Below are 19,232 nucleotides of genomic sequence, written 5' to 3' on the forward strand. Positions count from 1 at the left end.
TACCGAGGCTCCCATCATCATTTTAATTTCTTTTATAGCCTCTTTTTTATAGACAAGGTGTTTACAAAACTTGCAGGGATCTGTACCTTAAAATAACGGGATTTCGAAGTGGACAGTTTCTGTGCTTATACATGTTTTAATTTCTGAAAACACTGAGGAGATGTAGAATGATGTCGCCTAAGACGTTGAAGTCTCCGCTTCAAATGAATAATATCCCGACTGACCCTAGGGTTTCGACGCTTATTTCTCACTCTCCCTTGAGGTACAAAACTTGTGATAGAAAATAATATCCCTTCCTTGAGGCGTTCCCATAGGTTTTTACATCACCATCATTAGTACGCAGCAGTACATCATCCAAATAATCAATAATAGAAGCGTCGTAAGCGCAGTCAAAATCATGGAAGTAGGCAACAGACAAATTTCGAGTACTATCAACGCAATTAGTACGACAAGAAAAAAAAAGCAAATGGTGATAAAAAATACCAGGCTCAACTCTGAGTTCACCATGAGAGAACAATTCACTGACAAAGAACAAATCTAACACACCATTTTACGGGCACAGTCACGCACAATTTGGTTAAGGTTTAAAGCAAACATGGTGTCCAGAATTACGTCACCAGAGGCACTGCTCCCGTCAGCTAAACTCCTCCAGTCCAAGCCTGGTAGGTTGAAATCCCCCGTCATAATCACATTGCTTTCACGCTTCGTTAACAAGTGGTCATATAAGCTTTCTAGGAATGTTTATGGAGAATCAGGAGCACGATATACCGCGCATAATAAGAAGAGCAAGCCCCAGCATGACACATTTAAAAACAGGCTTTCGTGCTCTGCAATTTGTTGAAGAACAGTGACCTGAACAAACGACTTCACAATAACTGCGACACCGCCACTCCTCGAACCACGATCCCTTCTAAAAATATGATAGTTTTTTGATCATGTAGCCACGTTTCTGACAGAGAAAGAATGTGCGAGTCAAAGGAAAGGGGTAGTAGTTCGAGGGCGTTAGTTTTATTCGTAATACTTCTGGCATTTATATACAATATCCGTAGTTCTTGTGCTTGGTCCAGCAACCGCTGGCTTTCAGAACTATCACCTCTGCTGATAGATGCTGGCGCCCGTGTATTCCATACATCATCCCATACGTAGTAGGTGTTATCGACTCGCAGTTTCTCGTGAATAAGGGAAACCTTCTTGCCACTATTGCTTTCATTTTATGCACAATGCCAGAGTACTTTACGCTTTTTGACTGTTTCAGCAGAATAGTCGTTTTGGATAGACACGCCGGTTTCCTTTAGCTTTCCAACGTTTCGCTAAACGTCCTGCTTTTTAAAGAAATCCTGAAAATACAAGATAACTGGTGAATTCGCAGCTCGGCGACCTTACCTGTGAATACGTGCCAGTGAAGAACAGGTAAGTACAAGTTTATGGTGGAAAATTCAGTCAATAACCTTATGACGCAATGCTTCTTCAGTCTCATTTTCGTCTTTTTTGATGCCAAACACAATGAAATTGTTCCTTCGACTTTTATCCTCTTGGTCAATTAGCCTTCCTTTCTGCGATTTCAGTGTTTCCTGGACTAATGCCATGCCTTCATGTAGGTGCTCAATTTCTTGCGTCTTTGCTGATATTTCATTCACCTTTTTGCCTAGTTCGCTTATGCGCATGCCAAAGTTTGCGAGAATTTTTCCTGTCTGTTCGAGTCTAGTAATAACATTGGCCAGGTCACTGCGTATAGCTTGCTGACCTTCAACAAGTTGCTTAAGCAGTTTTGGCACACAGGGACCGGGACCAAGGTTTTGCTCTACATCTCTGCAAAGCAGTAGCATCAATGAACAGAAGCATTCAGAAGCAATGGTCAAAACCATATGTGGGCTTGGCACAACTACAAGACACCTCTCGTCACTTCTGTACAGACAGACACTACCAACCTGGACACAAAGCAGGAAACGTTGCATTGGAGACATGATCCCCGTCGCTTCGCCGAGCCCACTGCCGAAGTATCACTGAGGACAGTCTTTTATAGGCCATGCTCGTGACGTCACTGTCGCAGGAAATTCTTGAAGTGGTACACTCCGCATGTCGGGTTGCAAGTCGGTGTCCGATAAAGGGCAGCTTTCAATGATAGGGCCATCTTTGCTGTCGTCCGGTCTAAAGTGGCGACACGTACTTGAGAATGTCTACGGTCCCCGCAGGGGCTACTGCGTCAGCAGGCGTTTGGTGTGTTGCGACACTACGTACCCGATCACATGGGGGTTGGCGCTTTACGCCTATAGCCGTGCGCTGCTTAGCCGTGTCCGGGGAAAGGGGGGATCCTGGGGGTTGAGCGGATGCCGGGTGTTTGTACCTTTAAGGCTCCTCGGCGGAGGCAACACACCTCTATGGCCTCTGCTTCACGTAGACGGCACGCCCGGACTTACCCAGCAGGGGGAAATCGGTAGTTGCCTTTTCCTCCTTCTCTCCCTCGCTCCAATCTTCGTCTTTCTCTTACCTTTCATCTTTCCTGTCTTCTCCTAGCTTCCGTTTACTTCCAATTTTTACAGGCAGCAAGGGTTAACCTTGTCTGAAAACCAACCTAGGTTATCTCATATTTCGCTATAGTGCTAACGTACAGCTGGCGTTTGCAGGACCTGTTTTTACAGTCCCTGTAACGTACCCTTGTAGGGCTCCATGATGGGTGGCTGGCATTACTGCCGAAAATTACATTATTCTATGGCTAGTTCCTTCCCTCCCATCCCAGATCGCCCTCAGAGCAAGGGCGCACCGAAGATGTATTTCAGTTTTTTGGACGACAAAAGCCAACTTCCCACGATTTCACATCATTCATTCGGAAACGTCAGACAAACAAGTACGCACAATCTCACCATTTCTAGTTTCGAAGTCTTTAACTGAGGCTCTTGGTCCAGGTTACAAGGCATCAAGGATGGGAAGTCGAGATCTCCTTTTGGAGCTCCGTGATATTAAACAATAAGAAAAGTTACCCAATCTAGTCTCTTTTGGGGACTTTCAAGTGACAGTGACTCCGCACCGCACTATGAACACTACACGCAGCGTTGTCTCAGATGATGACCTCCTTCAGATGACGGAGGCAGAGCTCCTAGAGGGCTTCAATGAGCAAAATGTTGTTAATGTGAAAAGAATAAAGATGAGGCGCGATGGTAAAGAAATTGCGACCAAACACCTAATTCTCATCTTCATCTCAACTGTGATGCCCGAATCAATCGAGTCCGGGTACATAAATCTCCGTGTCAGGCCTTACGTGCCCAATCCACTCCGATGTTTCAAATGCCAGCGCTTCGGTCACAGTTCGCAGAGCTGCCGGGGCCGCCAAACAGGTGCGAAATGCAGTGCCCACGAACACACTAGTGAAGCTTGTGGAAACGCTCTCCACTGTGTAAACTGTGATAGGGAGCACGCCACGTACTCGCGGTCGTGCCCATCCTGGAAAAAAGAAAAGGAAATTGTTACAATCGAAGTCAAGGAAAACACAAGCTTCAAGGAGGCACGCAGGCGGGTTACATACCTGCCCAAGAAAACCTTTGCCGACGTGACGTGTCAGGGGGCAGCGTCACAACGGCCTCCGGCACCTGTCGGACCCACAAGCATTGAGTCGGCAGTTACGCCATCTGCCCCCACGGTGGTTGCAGCTAGCGCTGCTCCGCCAACCGAGCAGAAGGGACCTTCGACCCCGAAGATGGGCGCAGCCGAGGCTGCCCCAACCTCCCCGGCCCCTTGCAGCGCTGGCAATGGCCGGCGCAGCCAAATCCCTCAGGGAGCCCCATCGACCTCCTGGCTGGTGGGAGCAGGGGTCTTGACTTCCGAGGCGGGATCTTTCCTGGTAACTTCTCGCTCGCAAGAGCACGTGTTCGGCGTCGCACAAGAGGCAATGGACACTACACCTTTCCTCAAGGCGCACCAAGAGCCAAAGCGGCAGCGAGTTTCTCTCGAACGCTCCAAAAAGGGCCACATCTCCGTTACAGGGCCTGGAAAGAGCTCTGTAAACTAAGGCATCACTTCCGTTTCCGTACACACAGCACCAAATTACTATAACTATGGACACACAAATTGTCCAATGGAACGTCAGAAGTCTTCTCAAGAACCTTGATGATGTACAAGAACTCATCCACAAACAACACTCCAAAAGTGCTTTGTTTAGAGGAAACACACTTTAAATCAAAACACGCAAACTTCCTCCGACAGTACACCATTTTCCGCAAGGACCGTGATGAGGGTAACACCTCACCCTGCGGTGTAGCAATCCTTGCAAGGAAGTCCGCAGCTTGTCCCCAGGTAGCCTAACAGACGCCCCTCGAGGCAGTGTCAATTAGAGGGATTATTTTCAATAAGTTGATAACCGTCTGTTTTATGTATATCACCTCCAAAGATATCACCTCCAAAAAAACCGATCTCTATAACCTGATAAATCAGCTCCCGGAACCCTGTGCACTTGTGGGTGATTTTAACGCCCACAACACATTGTGGAGAGACGGGCATTGCGACGCAGGACGCCAACTTATTGAAAATTTTATTCTGACCTCTAGTGCCTGCCTATTTAATAAGAAGGAACCAGCATATTACAGCCTTCAACGTAATTCATATTCATCCATAGGCCTAGCAATGACCTCTGCTTTCCTTCTGCCTCATCTTGAATGGAATATGATCAAGAATAATTTTGGAAGTGACCACTTCCCTATAACTTTAATATCACTAATGCAGCATGACAACACTCTCCGATTTCCCATTTGGAAATCAGAATCGGCTGACTGGGAGCATTTTAAAGAATCTACTCCTTTACCACTCGATTTTATAAACAATTTTAGTATTGATGAAGCTGTCGCATATTTTACCGCTTTTATTATTGATGTTGCAAAAAAATTTATTCCGCAAACAAATGGTGGTTTCCCTAAAAGACGTGTTCCCTGGTGGAATGATGAATGTAGAAGTGCCCAAAAGAGGCAGAATATGGCATGGGGAATATTGCGTAGGTTGCCGAATGCAGAAAATCTTATTGAAATTTAGCACATAAAGTCACAGGGAAGACGCATACGGCGTCAGGCGAAGAGAGAAAGCTTGATGAGGTTCATTTCAGGCATCAGTTCTTACACACACGAGGCGAAACTTTGGAACGGGGTAAGAAAGCTAAATGGGCAGCAAATAAATGTGTTGCCTTTGGTGAACGATCAAGTAAATACCTTAGAAGAGCAGGCAGACACACTAGAGGAGCACTTTGACCGTATGTCAAGCTCAATCCACTATTCCCAATCCATCCTTAAACATAGAGAAATAGAGGAACGAAAGCAAATCACACGAAAATGCAGACAGAAAGAACCGTATAACCAGCCTTTTAGTACTGCCTAGTTGAGACCTGCCTTGAACACATGCGAAAGCTCTGCACCGGGACCTGACACGGTCATATATGATATGATCAGAAACTTACATACTGACACACAAGTCACACTACTCGCACTTTTTAACACAATCTGGGCGGCGGGATACCTCCCATCCACATGGAAAGAAGAGATCGTAGTTCCTGTTCTGAAGGTGGGAAAAGACCCTTCCTTGGCGGCAAGTTATCGTCCGATAGCTCTAACGAATTGTCTTTGTAAGCTTTTTGAAAAAATGATAAATCGCAGACTTATACATTTCCTTGAGCTCACCAATATGCTCAATCGTTATCAGTGTGGTTTCAGAGAAGGCGGTCGACAACCGATAAACTTATGCACATTGAAGGAAATATCCGCGATGCATTTATACATAAACAGTATTTCCTATCGATATCTCTTGACATGGACATAGCCTATGACACGGCATGGCGTTACGGGATCTTGTGAGCCCTGTCGAAAATGGGCATCCGTGGAAATATGCTGAGCATAATTGAAAGCTTTTTGTCGAATCGTATCTTCCGCGTGAAAATCGGCAACGTATTGTCGCGACCTTTTCTACAAGAAACAGGTGTACCCTAGGGAGAAGTACTCAGTTGCACTCTCTTTATCGTAAAAATGAACCCACTTCGTCCTTCACTGCCACCGGCCATTTTTTATTCCGTCTACGTAGACAATATACAGATAGGTTTCAAATCGTGCACCCTTACAGTGTGGGAAAGACAGGTACAGCAGGGCTTGAACAAGGTGTCCATTTGGGCAGACGAAAATGGATTTAAAATCAACTTCCATAAAAACTGGTACCAGATCCTTGCGTAGAAATGGCCGGACAACAAATACCTGTGAACAATGAACACCAATTCCTAGGCGTAATGCTTGACTCGAGGCTTACTTTCATCTCACATATATAATGTCTTAAAGCAAAATGTCTAAAAACAATGCAGGTGCTTAAAATCATATCGCACACAACGTGACGGAGTGACAGACACTGTTCATTGGATATTTACAGAAGCCTAGTTCGATCACGACTTGACTACGGTGCCCTGGTTTATTACTCTGCCGCCCCGTGTGCGCTAAAGATGTTGGACCCCGTTCACCATCTCGGTATCCGCCTGGCCACTGACGCATTTGGAACAAGCCCTGCTGAAAGTCTATATGTCGAGTGAGATCAGTGGTCACTCCATTTTCAGAGAACGTACATCAGCTTTACCTATTTTCTTAAAGTTCGCTCAAATAAGGAACATCCGTGTTTCACAACTGCTAATGACTTCACGCGTGAAACAGTTTTTCGCAATAGACCCTCTATGAGACTTCCTTTCTCACTGCGTGCATGAGAGCTTAGAGGGAAATGGATGTCCCATTTCTCGAACATCGCCTAATGCCTCCAGCTAAGCTATTACCTCCCTGGGAGTTGCAGGTGATAGACTGTGACACATCCTTTGTAGAGGTCACAAAGCACGCTCCTGAGTTGAAATTGCTATGCATTTCCGTGAACTTCAATCGAAGTACTCCTGCAGCGAATTCTACACAGACGCGTCAAAATGACACTCTCCCGTACGCTTTGCTGCAGTTGGTTCCTCATTTTCTGAATCTGACGTGTTGAATCATTTAACAAGTATCTTCACTGCAGAATCCTATGCCGTGCTGTCTGCAGTAAAACGTATAAATAAAAAAAGCTCGACAGAGCAATAGTATTTGCAGACTCGTTAGGTCTTGTAAAAGCGTTTTTTCCTTCAAAAGCATACAAATCCTGTTTTCATTGAACATTACTCGCTCCTATGCAATATTTATGTATCACATAGACACGTAGTAATATGCTGGGTACCTGGCCCTAGAGGTATCGAGGGTAATGTACTGACTGATAAAATGACCACATCACTCACATCACTAAACACTTTTCCTACAGCTGCTGTCCCTGTCACAGATTTGAAGCCTTTCTTGCGTAAGGAACTTCGACAACACTAGCAACGCATGTGGAACACAGAAATAAACAATAAACTGCACGTTATAAAGCCACAATTAGGTTTTTGGCCCTCGTCAACAAAATCACGGTGAACTGCCTGTCTTATTCTGCCGCCTCAGAATAGGGCACACATTTGGTACACACAATTTTCTGCTTGCTGAAAATGAACCGCCAAACTGTGGTCGATGTGGTGAGAGGCGCACCATGCTCCACGTCCTGTTGAATTGTCGCAAAGTCAAATCTGAAAGAAACATTTTCCTCTTGCATATGGTCATTGCATACCTCTTCACCCAGCTATGTTTCTTGGTAAGGAACCATTTTTCAACACCAAAGTAGTCCTCAATTTTTTAAATTAGGTATTCCTATCAGTTATGAGCCCAATAAATTCGTAGCGCATCCTCTTTCCAGAGGACGCCACTGTGATAGTTGTCTTTATAGCCCATGGCTCCAGGCTCTTGTGTCGCAAGGGCTCTAACGAGGCCATGGTGCTCTAGTCAATTGTAGAAATTTATGAATTTGTTAATATCGTATCATTTTTGCCATGCACCTTAATGCTCATAGTGCACGTCATTTGTCATCGCCATAATTTTATTACACGTACATTTTACACACTTTACAGTAACTATATTTTAGGCCCCTTTACAGCCACGTGACATCAACTTCATAGAGCCCATCACTCCATTGCGAAATCACTAACACTTGCATGGCGCTCTTTGGCCATACCTGGCCCTTGCGCCAATAAAAACCACACATTCATTCATTTAATGTCGACGTACCGGCAGGGGCAAACAGGGCAACCTGGACAGAAAGCAGGAAACGTTGCACTGGAGACATGATCCCCGTCGCCTTATAGAGCCCACTGCCGAAGTATCGCCCAGGACAGTCTTTTATAGGCTATGCTGGGGACGTCACTGTCGCAGGCAATTCTTGAAGTGGTAGACTGCGCATGTCTGGCTGCAAGTGCGTGTCCGATAATGGGAGCTTTCACTGATGAAGCCATCTTTGCTGTCGTCCGATCCAAAGTGGCGACGCGTGCTTGAGAATGTCGACGTCCCGGCAGTGGCGAACAGGGCAACTTGCACAGAAAGCAGGAATCGTTGCATTGCAGACATGATCCCCGTCGCCTCGCCGGGCCACTGAGCCAAACTCAACACAAGCCCGCTCCTCGCTCGCTTCTGGACGCTTCATTTCGTAATAAAGCGGATTTCTATGCTCGGCTGCTGCTGGGCAGTAGATGACGTCAGTGAAGAAAGGTGCTCGGATTACTGCGCTTGTTTTTACTGTTGCTCCGTGTATTCAGTGACGAACTTGAGTAAACAGGCTGATGTAAGCAAAAAATGGATGGGTGGATGCCAAACTTTAATATGTACTTTCGGATTTCGATAATAATTAGGTACTTCCGGAAGAAGCCGACTATCTATCGTCTGCTCGCGCTCGGTGTGGGCCGCCCGCGTAGGAAATAAGCCTTGACCACCCTACTTGTCAGTGTCGTAGCCGTCTGGTCATCTCGTTAATTCTGCCTAGTTTTAAGCGCTCAACTAGCCTCGGTCCACGCAAAACTCAAGGTTATACCCTGCTCACGCTTCCCAGCGTGCACTCACTGATGGCGGCTCCGGGTAAATGCCCTGGCAGACCGAATGATAGCGCTCCGAAAAATTCGCGAGTCCGATGTTGCCGATGTCTGCCGGTCAGACTGGTGAAGGACAAAGCGGGCCCGCAGCACGTAGCAGGGTCTGGCAGCTGCATATGATGGCACGCACGCAGCCTTGTCGGGCATGAAGTTATAACGCTGCGCATGCGCAGTACGGTTGCATGTAGCTGCGGTCTTCTCGTAGCATAGATGCCACGGCCCCCGTGGGTTGCCATGACGAGTACACTGGCTAAGTGCACCTCGGGTCGCTGAGGGCAGTCGGGTTTGGCGCGCCGCAGGTCGCAAATAGGAAGCGGGGTCGTCGTTAACATCCAAGACCAAGCTACCAAAACCATAATTGGAAGTGCGCGCCACGATGCCGTTTAGAAGGTTTAGCGTTGTGGGAATGCTCCGCTCCGCCGTAGCCTTCGCTTCCCATAGGTTTGAAGAAGGAGTGGAAAGCATCGCGGAGGCCGCTGGTGATTGCCAATAACTCCGTTTCTCCTGGACGCATTGAAGTATATTTTACGTCAAGTTATTTCTCAAATAGACTCTTTTCACTTCAAATGCCTTTCGCCACTTCGATAAAAAGTGATTCGAGGCCCCTTTAAAGTCAACAAATTTTTTATAATAATATTGTTACGGTTAATGTTAAACCGGCTTTATTTAAGGGACGAGATTGATGGTCAAGTCAAGATGGGGTCCCGAGGCTCTACACGCTAACGTCTTCTTTCTCTTGTGCTCGCACGGCTCATGCCGTAGCAATCCCCGGTTGCCAGACGAAGCCCGCTGGGCAAGTCCAAATCACTCGGAAAGCGTAGGGTGAAACTGTTTAAGACGGGCAACATGTACTAACTGGGTCCGGCTAGACCGACGACGAGCGGACGTCAAGCGTGCCAGCACGTACGTCAAGTCACTCAAGCGATCTACAATGACGAATGGGCCCTTGTACTGGGGTAAAAACGTTTCGCATAAGCCACGTTTACGTTCCGGAGTCCACAACCACACAAAGTCTCCTTTAGCGTACGAGACAGACTGGTGTCGGCTGTCATAGCGCTCTTTCGATCGGTGTTGCGATGCCACAGTACGAAGGCGAGCGATACGCCGGGCTTCTTCGGCAAGACAAAGCGTCTTGGCAACAGAGTACTCGCTGTGAAAGTCAAACGGTAGTATAGTGTCAATGCAGCTTAGCGGTGAACGTGCGTAAATGAGATAAAAAGAACTGTAATCGGTCGTCTCATGCTTTGCAGTATTATAAGCATAGGTGATGAAGGGGAGCACGACATCCCAGTCCTTGTGATCGGAAGATACGTACATGGCCAGCATGTTAGTTAGAGTTCTGTTCGTACGTTCTACAAGCCCATTTGTCTGAGGGTGATAAGGCGTTGAATGACGGAACTGCGAACTGCAAAGACGAAGCAGTTCTTCTACGGCGTCCGCAACAAACTGTCGACCGCGATCGCTAATGATGACACGGGGGGGGGACGATGTCGAAGAATAATAAATCGAAGCAAGAACGTTGCAACGGACGCAGCTGTTGAAGATGGTACGGCCGCCGTTTCCGCGTAACGGGTCAGATGGTCGACACATACGATCACCCATCGGTTGTCGTTAGATGATCGGGGAAATAGGCCCAGAAGATCGATACCCACTTGTTCGAATGGCAGGTGAGGCGGCGGCAGGGATTTGAGAAGACCTGGTGGAGCGGTCGTAGGGCGCTTGTAGCGTTGACATTGTTCGCAACTGGCGACGTAGTGCTTGACTGTGCCCCGCATTTTGGGCCAGTAAAAACACTCCTGTGTCCGGTTCAAAGTTCCGATGAATCCTAGATGGCCAGATGTCACATCGTCGTGCATGGCTCTCATTATGTCCGTTCGCAGACTCTGCGGCACCACCAGAAGGAAGCGTGCGCCTTTAGCTAAATAATTGATCTTGTAAAGCAGGCCGTCGCGGACACAAAACCGACCGGTGGCTCCAGGACGCGATGCGGCTACAAATAGAGGTTCCAAACTAATATCATTTTCCTGCTCTGCTTTGAAAGTCGTCGAGTCTGGCAATGTAGAAGAAATGGGAGCAAAACAGTCATCAAGATTGCCTGCGTCATACTCCGTTGTCGTCAGAGGAAGGCGGGAGAGACAGTCCGCATCTGCGTGGCGACGCCCGGACTTGTAGGAAATAACAAAGTCGTACTCCTGCAGTCGAAGAGCCCAACGTGCCTGTCGTCCACTCGGGTCACGGAGATTCACCAACCAGCATAACGCGTGGTGGTCAGTAACGATAGTGAACGGGCGTCCGTAGATATAGGGCCGAAATTTTTGGACAGCGAAAACAGCTGCCAAGCATTCTTGCTCGGTCACAGTGTAATTGCGTTCCGCCTTAGTCAAAGAGCGACTAGCATAAGCCACAACGTGTTCAGCTCCGTCATGACGTTGCACTAGTACGGCACCGATACCGATGCCACTGGCATCAGCGTGCACTTCCGTAGGTGCGGATGCATCGAAGTGACGCAATATGGGCCCTGACGTTAGTAGAAATTTTAGCTGGCGGAACGCGTCGTCGCAAGCCGATGTCCAGTTGAAAGGGACGGCTTTTTGGAGAAGACATGTTAGGGGGTACACCACGTCAGCGAATCTTGGGACGAAGCGCCGAAAATACGAGCACAGGGCCAAGAAACTCCTCAACTCCCGCACTGACTTCGGTGCTTCGAAGGAGCTGACTGCCTCAGTCTTCCGTGGATCTGGCCTCACACCGTTTTTGTCGACCAGATGCCCAAGTATCAACGTCTCTGTTTTCCCGAAATGACATTTCTTGGAATTTAGGATCAAGCCGGCTTGTTTGACACAATCCAGAACAAGACTGAGACGGCGGTTATGCTCACTCAATGTGCTGCCAAAAATCACCGCAGCATCGAGATAGCACAAACAAATTTCCCATTTAAGTCCTCGGAGGATAGTATCCATGAATCGTTCGAATGTTGCTGGCGCGTTACCAAGGCCGAACGGCATAACGTTAAATTCATAAAGACCATCTGGTGTCACGAAGGCCGTTTTCTCCTTATCGTCTGGGTGCATGGGTATCTGCCAATACCCTGATCGCAAATCCAGTGATGAAAAGTAGGCAGCGGAATGTAAACAATCGATGACATCATCAATTCTAGGAAGTGGATACACATCCTTTTTGGTGACTGCATTCAGTTTCCTGTAATCGACGCAAAACCGCCACGATCCATCCTTCTTCTTTACTAAGATTACTGGTGCTTCCCACGGACTAGAGGACTCTTGAACAACACTTTTCCGCAGCATGTCTTTCACCTGTTCAGCAATAACTGTCCTCTCTGTTGCAGAAACGCGGTAAGGCTTCTGTCAAATGGGGTGCGCAGATCCGGTGTCAATTCTGTGGCGAGCACGGGAACGAGGGAGTGAAGCCTGCTTGTCGCCTTGAGCGAAATCGAATACAGAAAGATGTGCCCACAAAACGTCTGCGAGAGCATGGCACTCATGTGAGGGCAGCGCCTTGTTGATCATCCATAGGATCTGCTCTTCAGAAGTGCTTTGGTGAGGATCGCTAGTACGAGACTGCTCCTCCTCGCTTAGAACTTTAATGGAGCTGTAAGTAATCTCGTTAAATTCAGCGAGCTTCATATCACGCGGAAGAACAGCAGGGACGCAAGAACAATTGAAAGCCCACAAATTTGAGACGCCATTCACTACTCTCACGACAGAGCGTGGTACGAGTACATCATTCTTAGCGCAGCTCGACGTAAGTGGCCGGACTTGCGCGTCAAACGATGAAAGGTCGGCAGCAGTGAAGTTGACAGGGACACGTGACAGCGACAAAGGCGGTACCAGCAAATCCTTCGAAACAACACAACAGTTTTTCACTGGTAAGGATGTGTCGGCAAGGGTGGCGAGAAGCGCGCTATTAAAAGTAATTTCGCCTGTGCCACAGTTAACAGATGCACCACAATTCTGAAGAAAGTCAATCCCGAGAATTACGTCATGAGTGCACCGCGGTAATACGAGAAATTCTGTTTTAAGATCTTCTCCTCCAAACAAAACACTTGCAACACAAATACCAAGGGGAACTAGGCACTCTCCACTGACACCACGAAACGTCACATCACCATTCCACGGGAACATGACTTTCCGACCCAGCCTCTCCTTGAAAGTCACACTCATGACGGAAACGGTAGCACCAGTATCCACTAATGCTGTTGCAGGTATACTATCAATTAACACACGCACTTTGTTCTTCACCATCATAATAGGCAGAGGAGTATTTCGCAGAGACGCAGACTGTCTGGCGACCTTACCCCCATCGGTCGCGCCGGCTAGTTTCCCGACGGCGGTGGTGACGCAGCACGTCGCCGTGGTGACGGTGAACGGCGTTGGCGACTGGTTGGGGGCGTCAGGCTGCGGTCCGAAGCTGGCGAGCCACTCCTTCTACTATATTGACGGAAGGTATTCCGGGGTGGCGCGCCTGTGGTGTTTGCACCATCAGGGTCTGTCGGCCAACGGTCGTCATAACTGTCAAAATTAGGCCAAGTTGGTGGTGGGCCATATCTTGTCTGTCGGCGCCGGCGACAAAAACGAGCAATGTGTCCCGAGGCGCCACAGCTGTAACACACAGGCGATGCGCGGCCGACGTTGTAAGCCTCGGGGTCAACCCTGGGACGCTGCGAAAAATAAATGCGATCTTCCGAATGCCGATTCGTGGTTGTAGCTCGACGAGTTCGTTGATCGTGCGTCACGTCGTCGGGAAAGGTACGTCGGTGCTGTCGCAGCTGGTCGACTCGACACTCTGCAACGCCTGGCATGGCAGACAATGCGGACACAGCAGATGCATGTTCTTGAGGTTGGTTGGGAGCCCACCCAAGCTGTTCGACATCCGCCCCTTTGGTGTGTCTTTCAAATTCTTCGCGAACAATTTGCCTTATAGTTGCCGCAAGGTCAAATTGAAAACTGTAGTTGGCATTGTCTTCAACGCTTGCCACTGTTGCGACATTTGCTAACCTGCCGAACTTAGGCGTGATACGGCGCAGCTTCAAGGCCTCAAATGTGCGGCAATGCTTGATGAGGTCGGCGACCGAGGCGAGACTCTCTTTGCCGATTAAATAATTGTACACATCCTCGGCTATGCCTTTGAGAAGGTGTCCAACCTTGTCCTCTTCGGACATTCGAAGATTGACCGTTCTGCAAAGCTTCAGGATTGCCTCAATGTACGTGGTACAGGTCTCACCTGGGACTTGAGCGCACTGCAGCAATGTCTGCTCCGCCCGCTTCCTCTTCGTGGTGGAATAGCCGAAGTACTCGGTAAGGTGAGTAACGAAGCTGTCCCACGTTGTGCAGATACCTTCATAGTTCTCGAACCACACTAGCGCAGTGTCTGTGAGGAACAGAACCACATTGTCGAGCTGAGTCGTGGAGTTTCAGCCGTTGTACTTGCTCACACGCTTGTAGTGGGTGAGCCATTCCTCCACGTCCTCGCCCAATTTTCCTGAGAAAGGGCGTGGCTCCATCTGATGCATCCAGGCGCCGGTTGTTCGCACTGGAGCTGCCAGAGAAGGCTGTTGGTCACCGCTGTGGGACGTCAGGATCTCAAGTGGTGTTGGGGGCAGTCGAGTGAGGCGTCGGCTCCGGCGTGGTACTTGCTGCAGCAGCTCCGTCGTCTTGGTCGAAGTACCCCGCACCTCCACCCAAAAACTGTTACGGTTAATGTCAAACCGGCTTTATTTAAGGGACGAGATTGATGGTCAAGTCAAGATGGCGTCCCGAGGCTGCACACGCTAACGTCTTCTTCCTCTTCTGCTCGCACGGCTCATGCCGTAGCAATATCTATCTTACGTGATTTTCTCACGATATTTACCAAGGTTTGCCAAAGTTGTACTCAAATAGCGCTGGTGTACTTGAGAGAAGTGAATATTACATCAGTTCTGAAACTTTTAATTGTACTATCAGGTGCAGTTGGCAGTAATGTGATCTCTTTTTTATTGCTGAATTACAGACTTATGAACCTCATAGTCTCGTTTTTTAAATTTTGTCATTTTAAACTTCTTATCACAGATTCATCACAGATTTGCTTCCATCAGCAAAAGATGTCTCTGTTTATTAAATGAAGCATTGCTCTTGTGTGCTTAAATCAGCGGTACCGAGCTGAAGCTTTCTAATAGAGTGCGCACAGACATGTCAACTGACCAACTTTACGTTAAAAAAACAAACAATGATTAGCAAGAAAACGAGAATATTGAAATCGTTAAAGAGACCATGATGCGACCAAAAAGTTAGGGCCATGAATTCCTCATATATATGTAAATAATAGGTTAACATTTGGTCTCAAGTATTTCAACCCTACAATTTCAAGGCTGTAGCTTTGTGGCTACGTCGCGACTCCTTACATGCATAGCATTTGTGCACTTATGACTCATAGAAAGAAAAAAAATAAAAGGTAGGCTACCATAATTGACTCAGGTATCTCTTATTGGCACTGTCATACCGCCTTTGGTGTTCTTAGGTTAGCCTTAAATGAACGCATCGCACGAACCGAACTAGGAGTATACATTTTTCCAGTATTTAGCTGGTTAAATATCACGCCACCTTCTTGTGTGCGACGTCACGCTGACGTCATTATTTCCGCTTTCTACTTCCGGAAATTAGGCCAAAGTTGGGCTCGCGTCGTGGTTTTCTCAAGCCTACGATTTTGTTCTTTGGTGTGCGGTAATCGTTGATTTTTATTAAACAGTAATTATTCTAGACGCTTTAATAACTCAACCTGTAAGTAATCTTATGCAATGATTTTAAATATGTAATGAAATCCATGAGTTTTGTGCTGTAATACTTTGGCTATTTTTTCTGATGTATACTTACTTTCTTCCTAGGTCTTCTCAGGAGGTGAAAGGGAAGTGCTGTGCTGGAAAGGAGAGTGCCACTCGATGCTCGTGCCACAAAAAAAAAGGGGGGGGGGGGGGGTTCTGGTGAACTTGCTTTCAACAGAGCGTTGATGTGATAGGCTCTGAATAACGCAATGGTAAAACTTCGTATTTTTCGGCTCTTTTCGATAGTGAGAGCAGGAGCTAATCGCACGAATGATGGCATGATGTGAGCTGGATAGATGACACCGAACAACGATAGTTTTTTTTTTTACTTCTAAAACTACACTTTAGATGCATGAAGTGTTCACACGTAAACAAGCAAACGTGTCTGGTGCAGCGAGTTTCATAGAGAATGGTAGAATTGCGTCCACCACTTTATTGTTCTTCTTCGAGAGTGTATCCTGGGGTCAGGCCTGCCACGGAGAGTACGAAGACGGGCTTGGTCATGTCGTAGCGAAGCAGAAACCAGTGGTTCAAATCAAAGGCTAACTGCAACGAAAGTTCACTTGGGCTAAATTGACTCTAAATGCCTAGCGTATACTCTCAAAGTTATCTTGGCAAAGCCACAGGACTGGTAATTGCCTTGTTTATTACTAGCAGCTATTAAGTAGCGCCTATACAGCCGACTCGTGCGCCTGGCGGCGAAGCGGTAACGAGGCTGATACGGAGCATATTGAAGAACCGCACGCAACTGCTCTTCTCTCAGTCGCGCCATGTTGCGCAAGCCAGGCGCATTGCTCACTCGTCATTTGTAAATGAACGGACGTCTCTCTTGGCGTGCGTTCACTCTTTGCCGCTCGTGATTTCAGCTGCTGAAAGAACGCTGGTGCATCGCGTAGCTGTCGGGTGCACGAACACGTAATGCACTCTAAGGCAAAAGAGAATCAAACGGGTGTGTGGTTCATCCCTTAAGGGACTAACTGAGTTGCCACAGCCATTAATCCCTTTTGGGACTAACGGGGCCATGTCTAACCGATAGTCTCAATGGACTAACGGTACCACGTTTAACCGTTAGTCCCAATGCCATTGCACCTCACGAGCTGAACGATTAGTCCACATGCCGTTGCACCTCATGAGTTAAATGGTTAGTCCACACAGATCAACAGCGAGGATGATCCATTTAGGATGATTTGTTGATCCCCAGGAATCAAGTTCAGGAATTACTCCTAGTGGACTAAACTTGCCATTTTGTCCCTCGGCATGCTCCGTATACGACGAGCTGCAATGCAATTTCCACATTAAAATGTACTATAAATATCTCCAAAGTGTTCTGCTACTTCAGCAGACACCGGAAATAGGAGGCAAGAAGTGACTATAACGAAAAGTGCAATGAAATATGTTTTGTTAATACATAACATACGAGACAGGCAAAAAAAAATAAAAGAGCCTGATTAAAATGCGCGCCTGGCCAACAAAAAGGTAAATAAACCAATACATTTGTCTTTAACAGAAGACACTTATGCAAATATGAATGTATGCAATTACATGCTTAATTCTCAATTGAAGCATGCTTTTTACACTGTGCGCGTAACACGCGCTAGTGGTGACATGTGCGCGTTGCACGGTACATCCAAAGGTTTTGCGATGACTTCCAGCGTTTTGCGCATCCCTATTGCAAACACGATGTCGAACGCCCAGTAAAGGGTGAGCAATGATGACAGGGCTTCTGGCAGCGTGTTCTCTTCAATTACAATATCCTCAAGACAGACGGTAAAGGTTGTCGAATCCCATTCATCAACACTGCATATCACGGTAGGCACTCTGTGCGCAGTGCTCCTCTCCTGCGAAGAAAAAATTTGCAAATACCGAGTGACATAAGTTGCTAGATGCACTGATTTTAAAAGAAGTAGCAATAAGTGAAGAGACCCTTGCAAGTAAATGAACTCACATGTCAAAATATGTGCAAGCTGAAACAAGCATGAGCTCACCATTTTTATAAACACAGCACCATTTTATGTATGGCAGCAACTAATTCTAACGAGGCTCAAGAACATCTGTTGAATTAATACTGCATGGGTCTTCCTTCAAATAAAATCTCTTGAGCATGCCAAGTTCAGGTGAAAAGGGTGCGAATGCGTCCCAATGCCATATGTCCGACAAGTTTGCTGTGCACCTTATTTTTCTTGTATAGGACGTGTTTATTTCCAAAATTTTGGTCACTGTCTTTGGCTACAGATGCCAGCTCCGACAGTTTCCAAAGTGGGCAGTGCAGCAGCCGTAGCAAAGGCCGCCGTTATAGGCTCTGTTATATAAGCCCCTCCGTGATTGAAGGCGCCTTTAAATCACGATTTTCACTGTTACATTGCAGCACCCAACATTTATCCACTAAAAAAGAGCACCGCTTGTTTATCATTATGGTTATTATCATCACTCAGACAAGCGAGAGGTCTCAGCCGTCTAGCGGTAGTCAGTGCTACCGTCTTCCTGTCGGCATTTAGCTTTTCTATGTGTGTGCATTATATATGGTTGTACGAATGTTCAGGCGTGATATGAGCATTGCTTGCATGTTAAATTCAATTATGGGGTATTACGTGCCAGAATCACTGTCTGATTATGAGGCACGTCATAGTGGAGCTCTCCAGAAATTATCGACTACATGGGATTCTTCAATGTGCACCTAAATCTATGTACACGGTTGTTTTCGCATTTGATCCCCATCGAAATGCGGCCGCCTTCACAGGGATTCAATCCCGCGACCTCGTGCTCAGCAGGCCAACACCATAGCCACTGAGCAACCACGGTGCGTGCTTGCGTGTTCCCCCTGACCACGTCACGCTGCAGAGGCAACGCCAGCGACTTCCTTCAACATGCTTACATTGTTGCGTACAAGTTATTAACGTGCCAACGATGGTAACCCTGTGATGCTGCCAGCTGAAGAGGCAGATCTTTTGACAGTGCATGGGAGGATTGAGTTGTAAATCTACTGTTAGTGTCCCTTAATTGCAGAGCGGCCAGAGAACCCCCACTTATTCCCATTGTCGGCACTTCCTTACCATTTGCAAAGTCACTGCCATTCATGCCGCCGTAAGCCAATCTTCAATTATACTACTATCCTCTCACGTAATCGCAACAAACTAACAAGATAAATAATTGAAAGATTCCATGTGTACAGATTAAAGGAATAGTACATTAGCCAGGCTTTAGTGACCCTTTCATCCAAGGAAATTGACTACCTTGGTCACACAAGTCATAATGTAGCGTGACATTATGTGTTCTTTTCATTATTTAACCTGTCTCCTCAGTTTATTTTCTTTTTACAATTCTCTTGTTTCACATACTCAGTTCCCCATTTTTTTCATCACCTGGCTTTGTCCATCTACATGTGCGATCTTTTTCTTGCATACTGATCCATTTGGATGTAGATAAGGCTTCTCTTCAATAGGTTTGTATGCG

General features: G+C 47.0%; 1 protein-coding gene across 1 annotated transcript; it reads left to right on the forward strand.

Moving 5' to 3' along the window:
• Nucleotides 1-3,031: 3,031 nt before the first annotated feature.
• Nucleotides 3,032-4,003, forward strand: LOC135918267 (uncharacterized). The gene has a single exon (XM_070533221.1). The coding sequence runs from the start codon at nucleotides 3,032-3,034 to the stop codon at nucleotides 4,001-4,003; it is 972 nt and encodes a 323-aa protein (XP_070389322.1).
• The last annotated feature ends 15,229 nt before the right edge of the window (nucleotides 4,004-19,232 follow it).

The sequence above is a fragment of the Dermacentor albipictus genome, chromosome 2 (assembly GCF_038994185.2).
Source record: "Dermacentor albipictus isolate Rhodes 1998 colony chromosome 2, USDA_Dalb.pri_finalv2, whole genome shotgun sequence".
Taxonomy (NCBI): Eukaryota; Metazoa; Arthropoda; class Arachnida; order Ixodida; family Ixodidae; genus Dermacentor; species Dermacentor albipictus.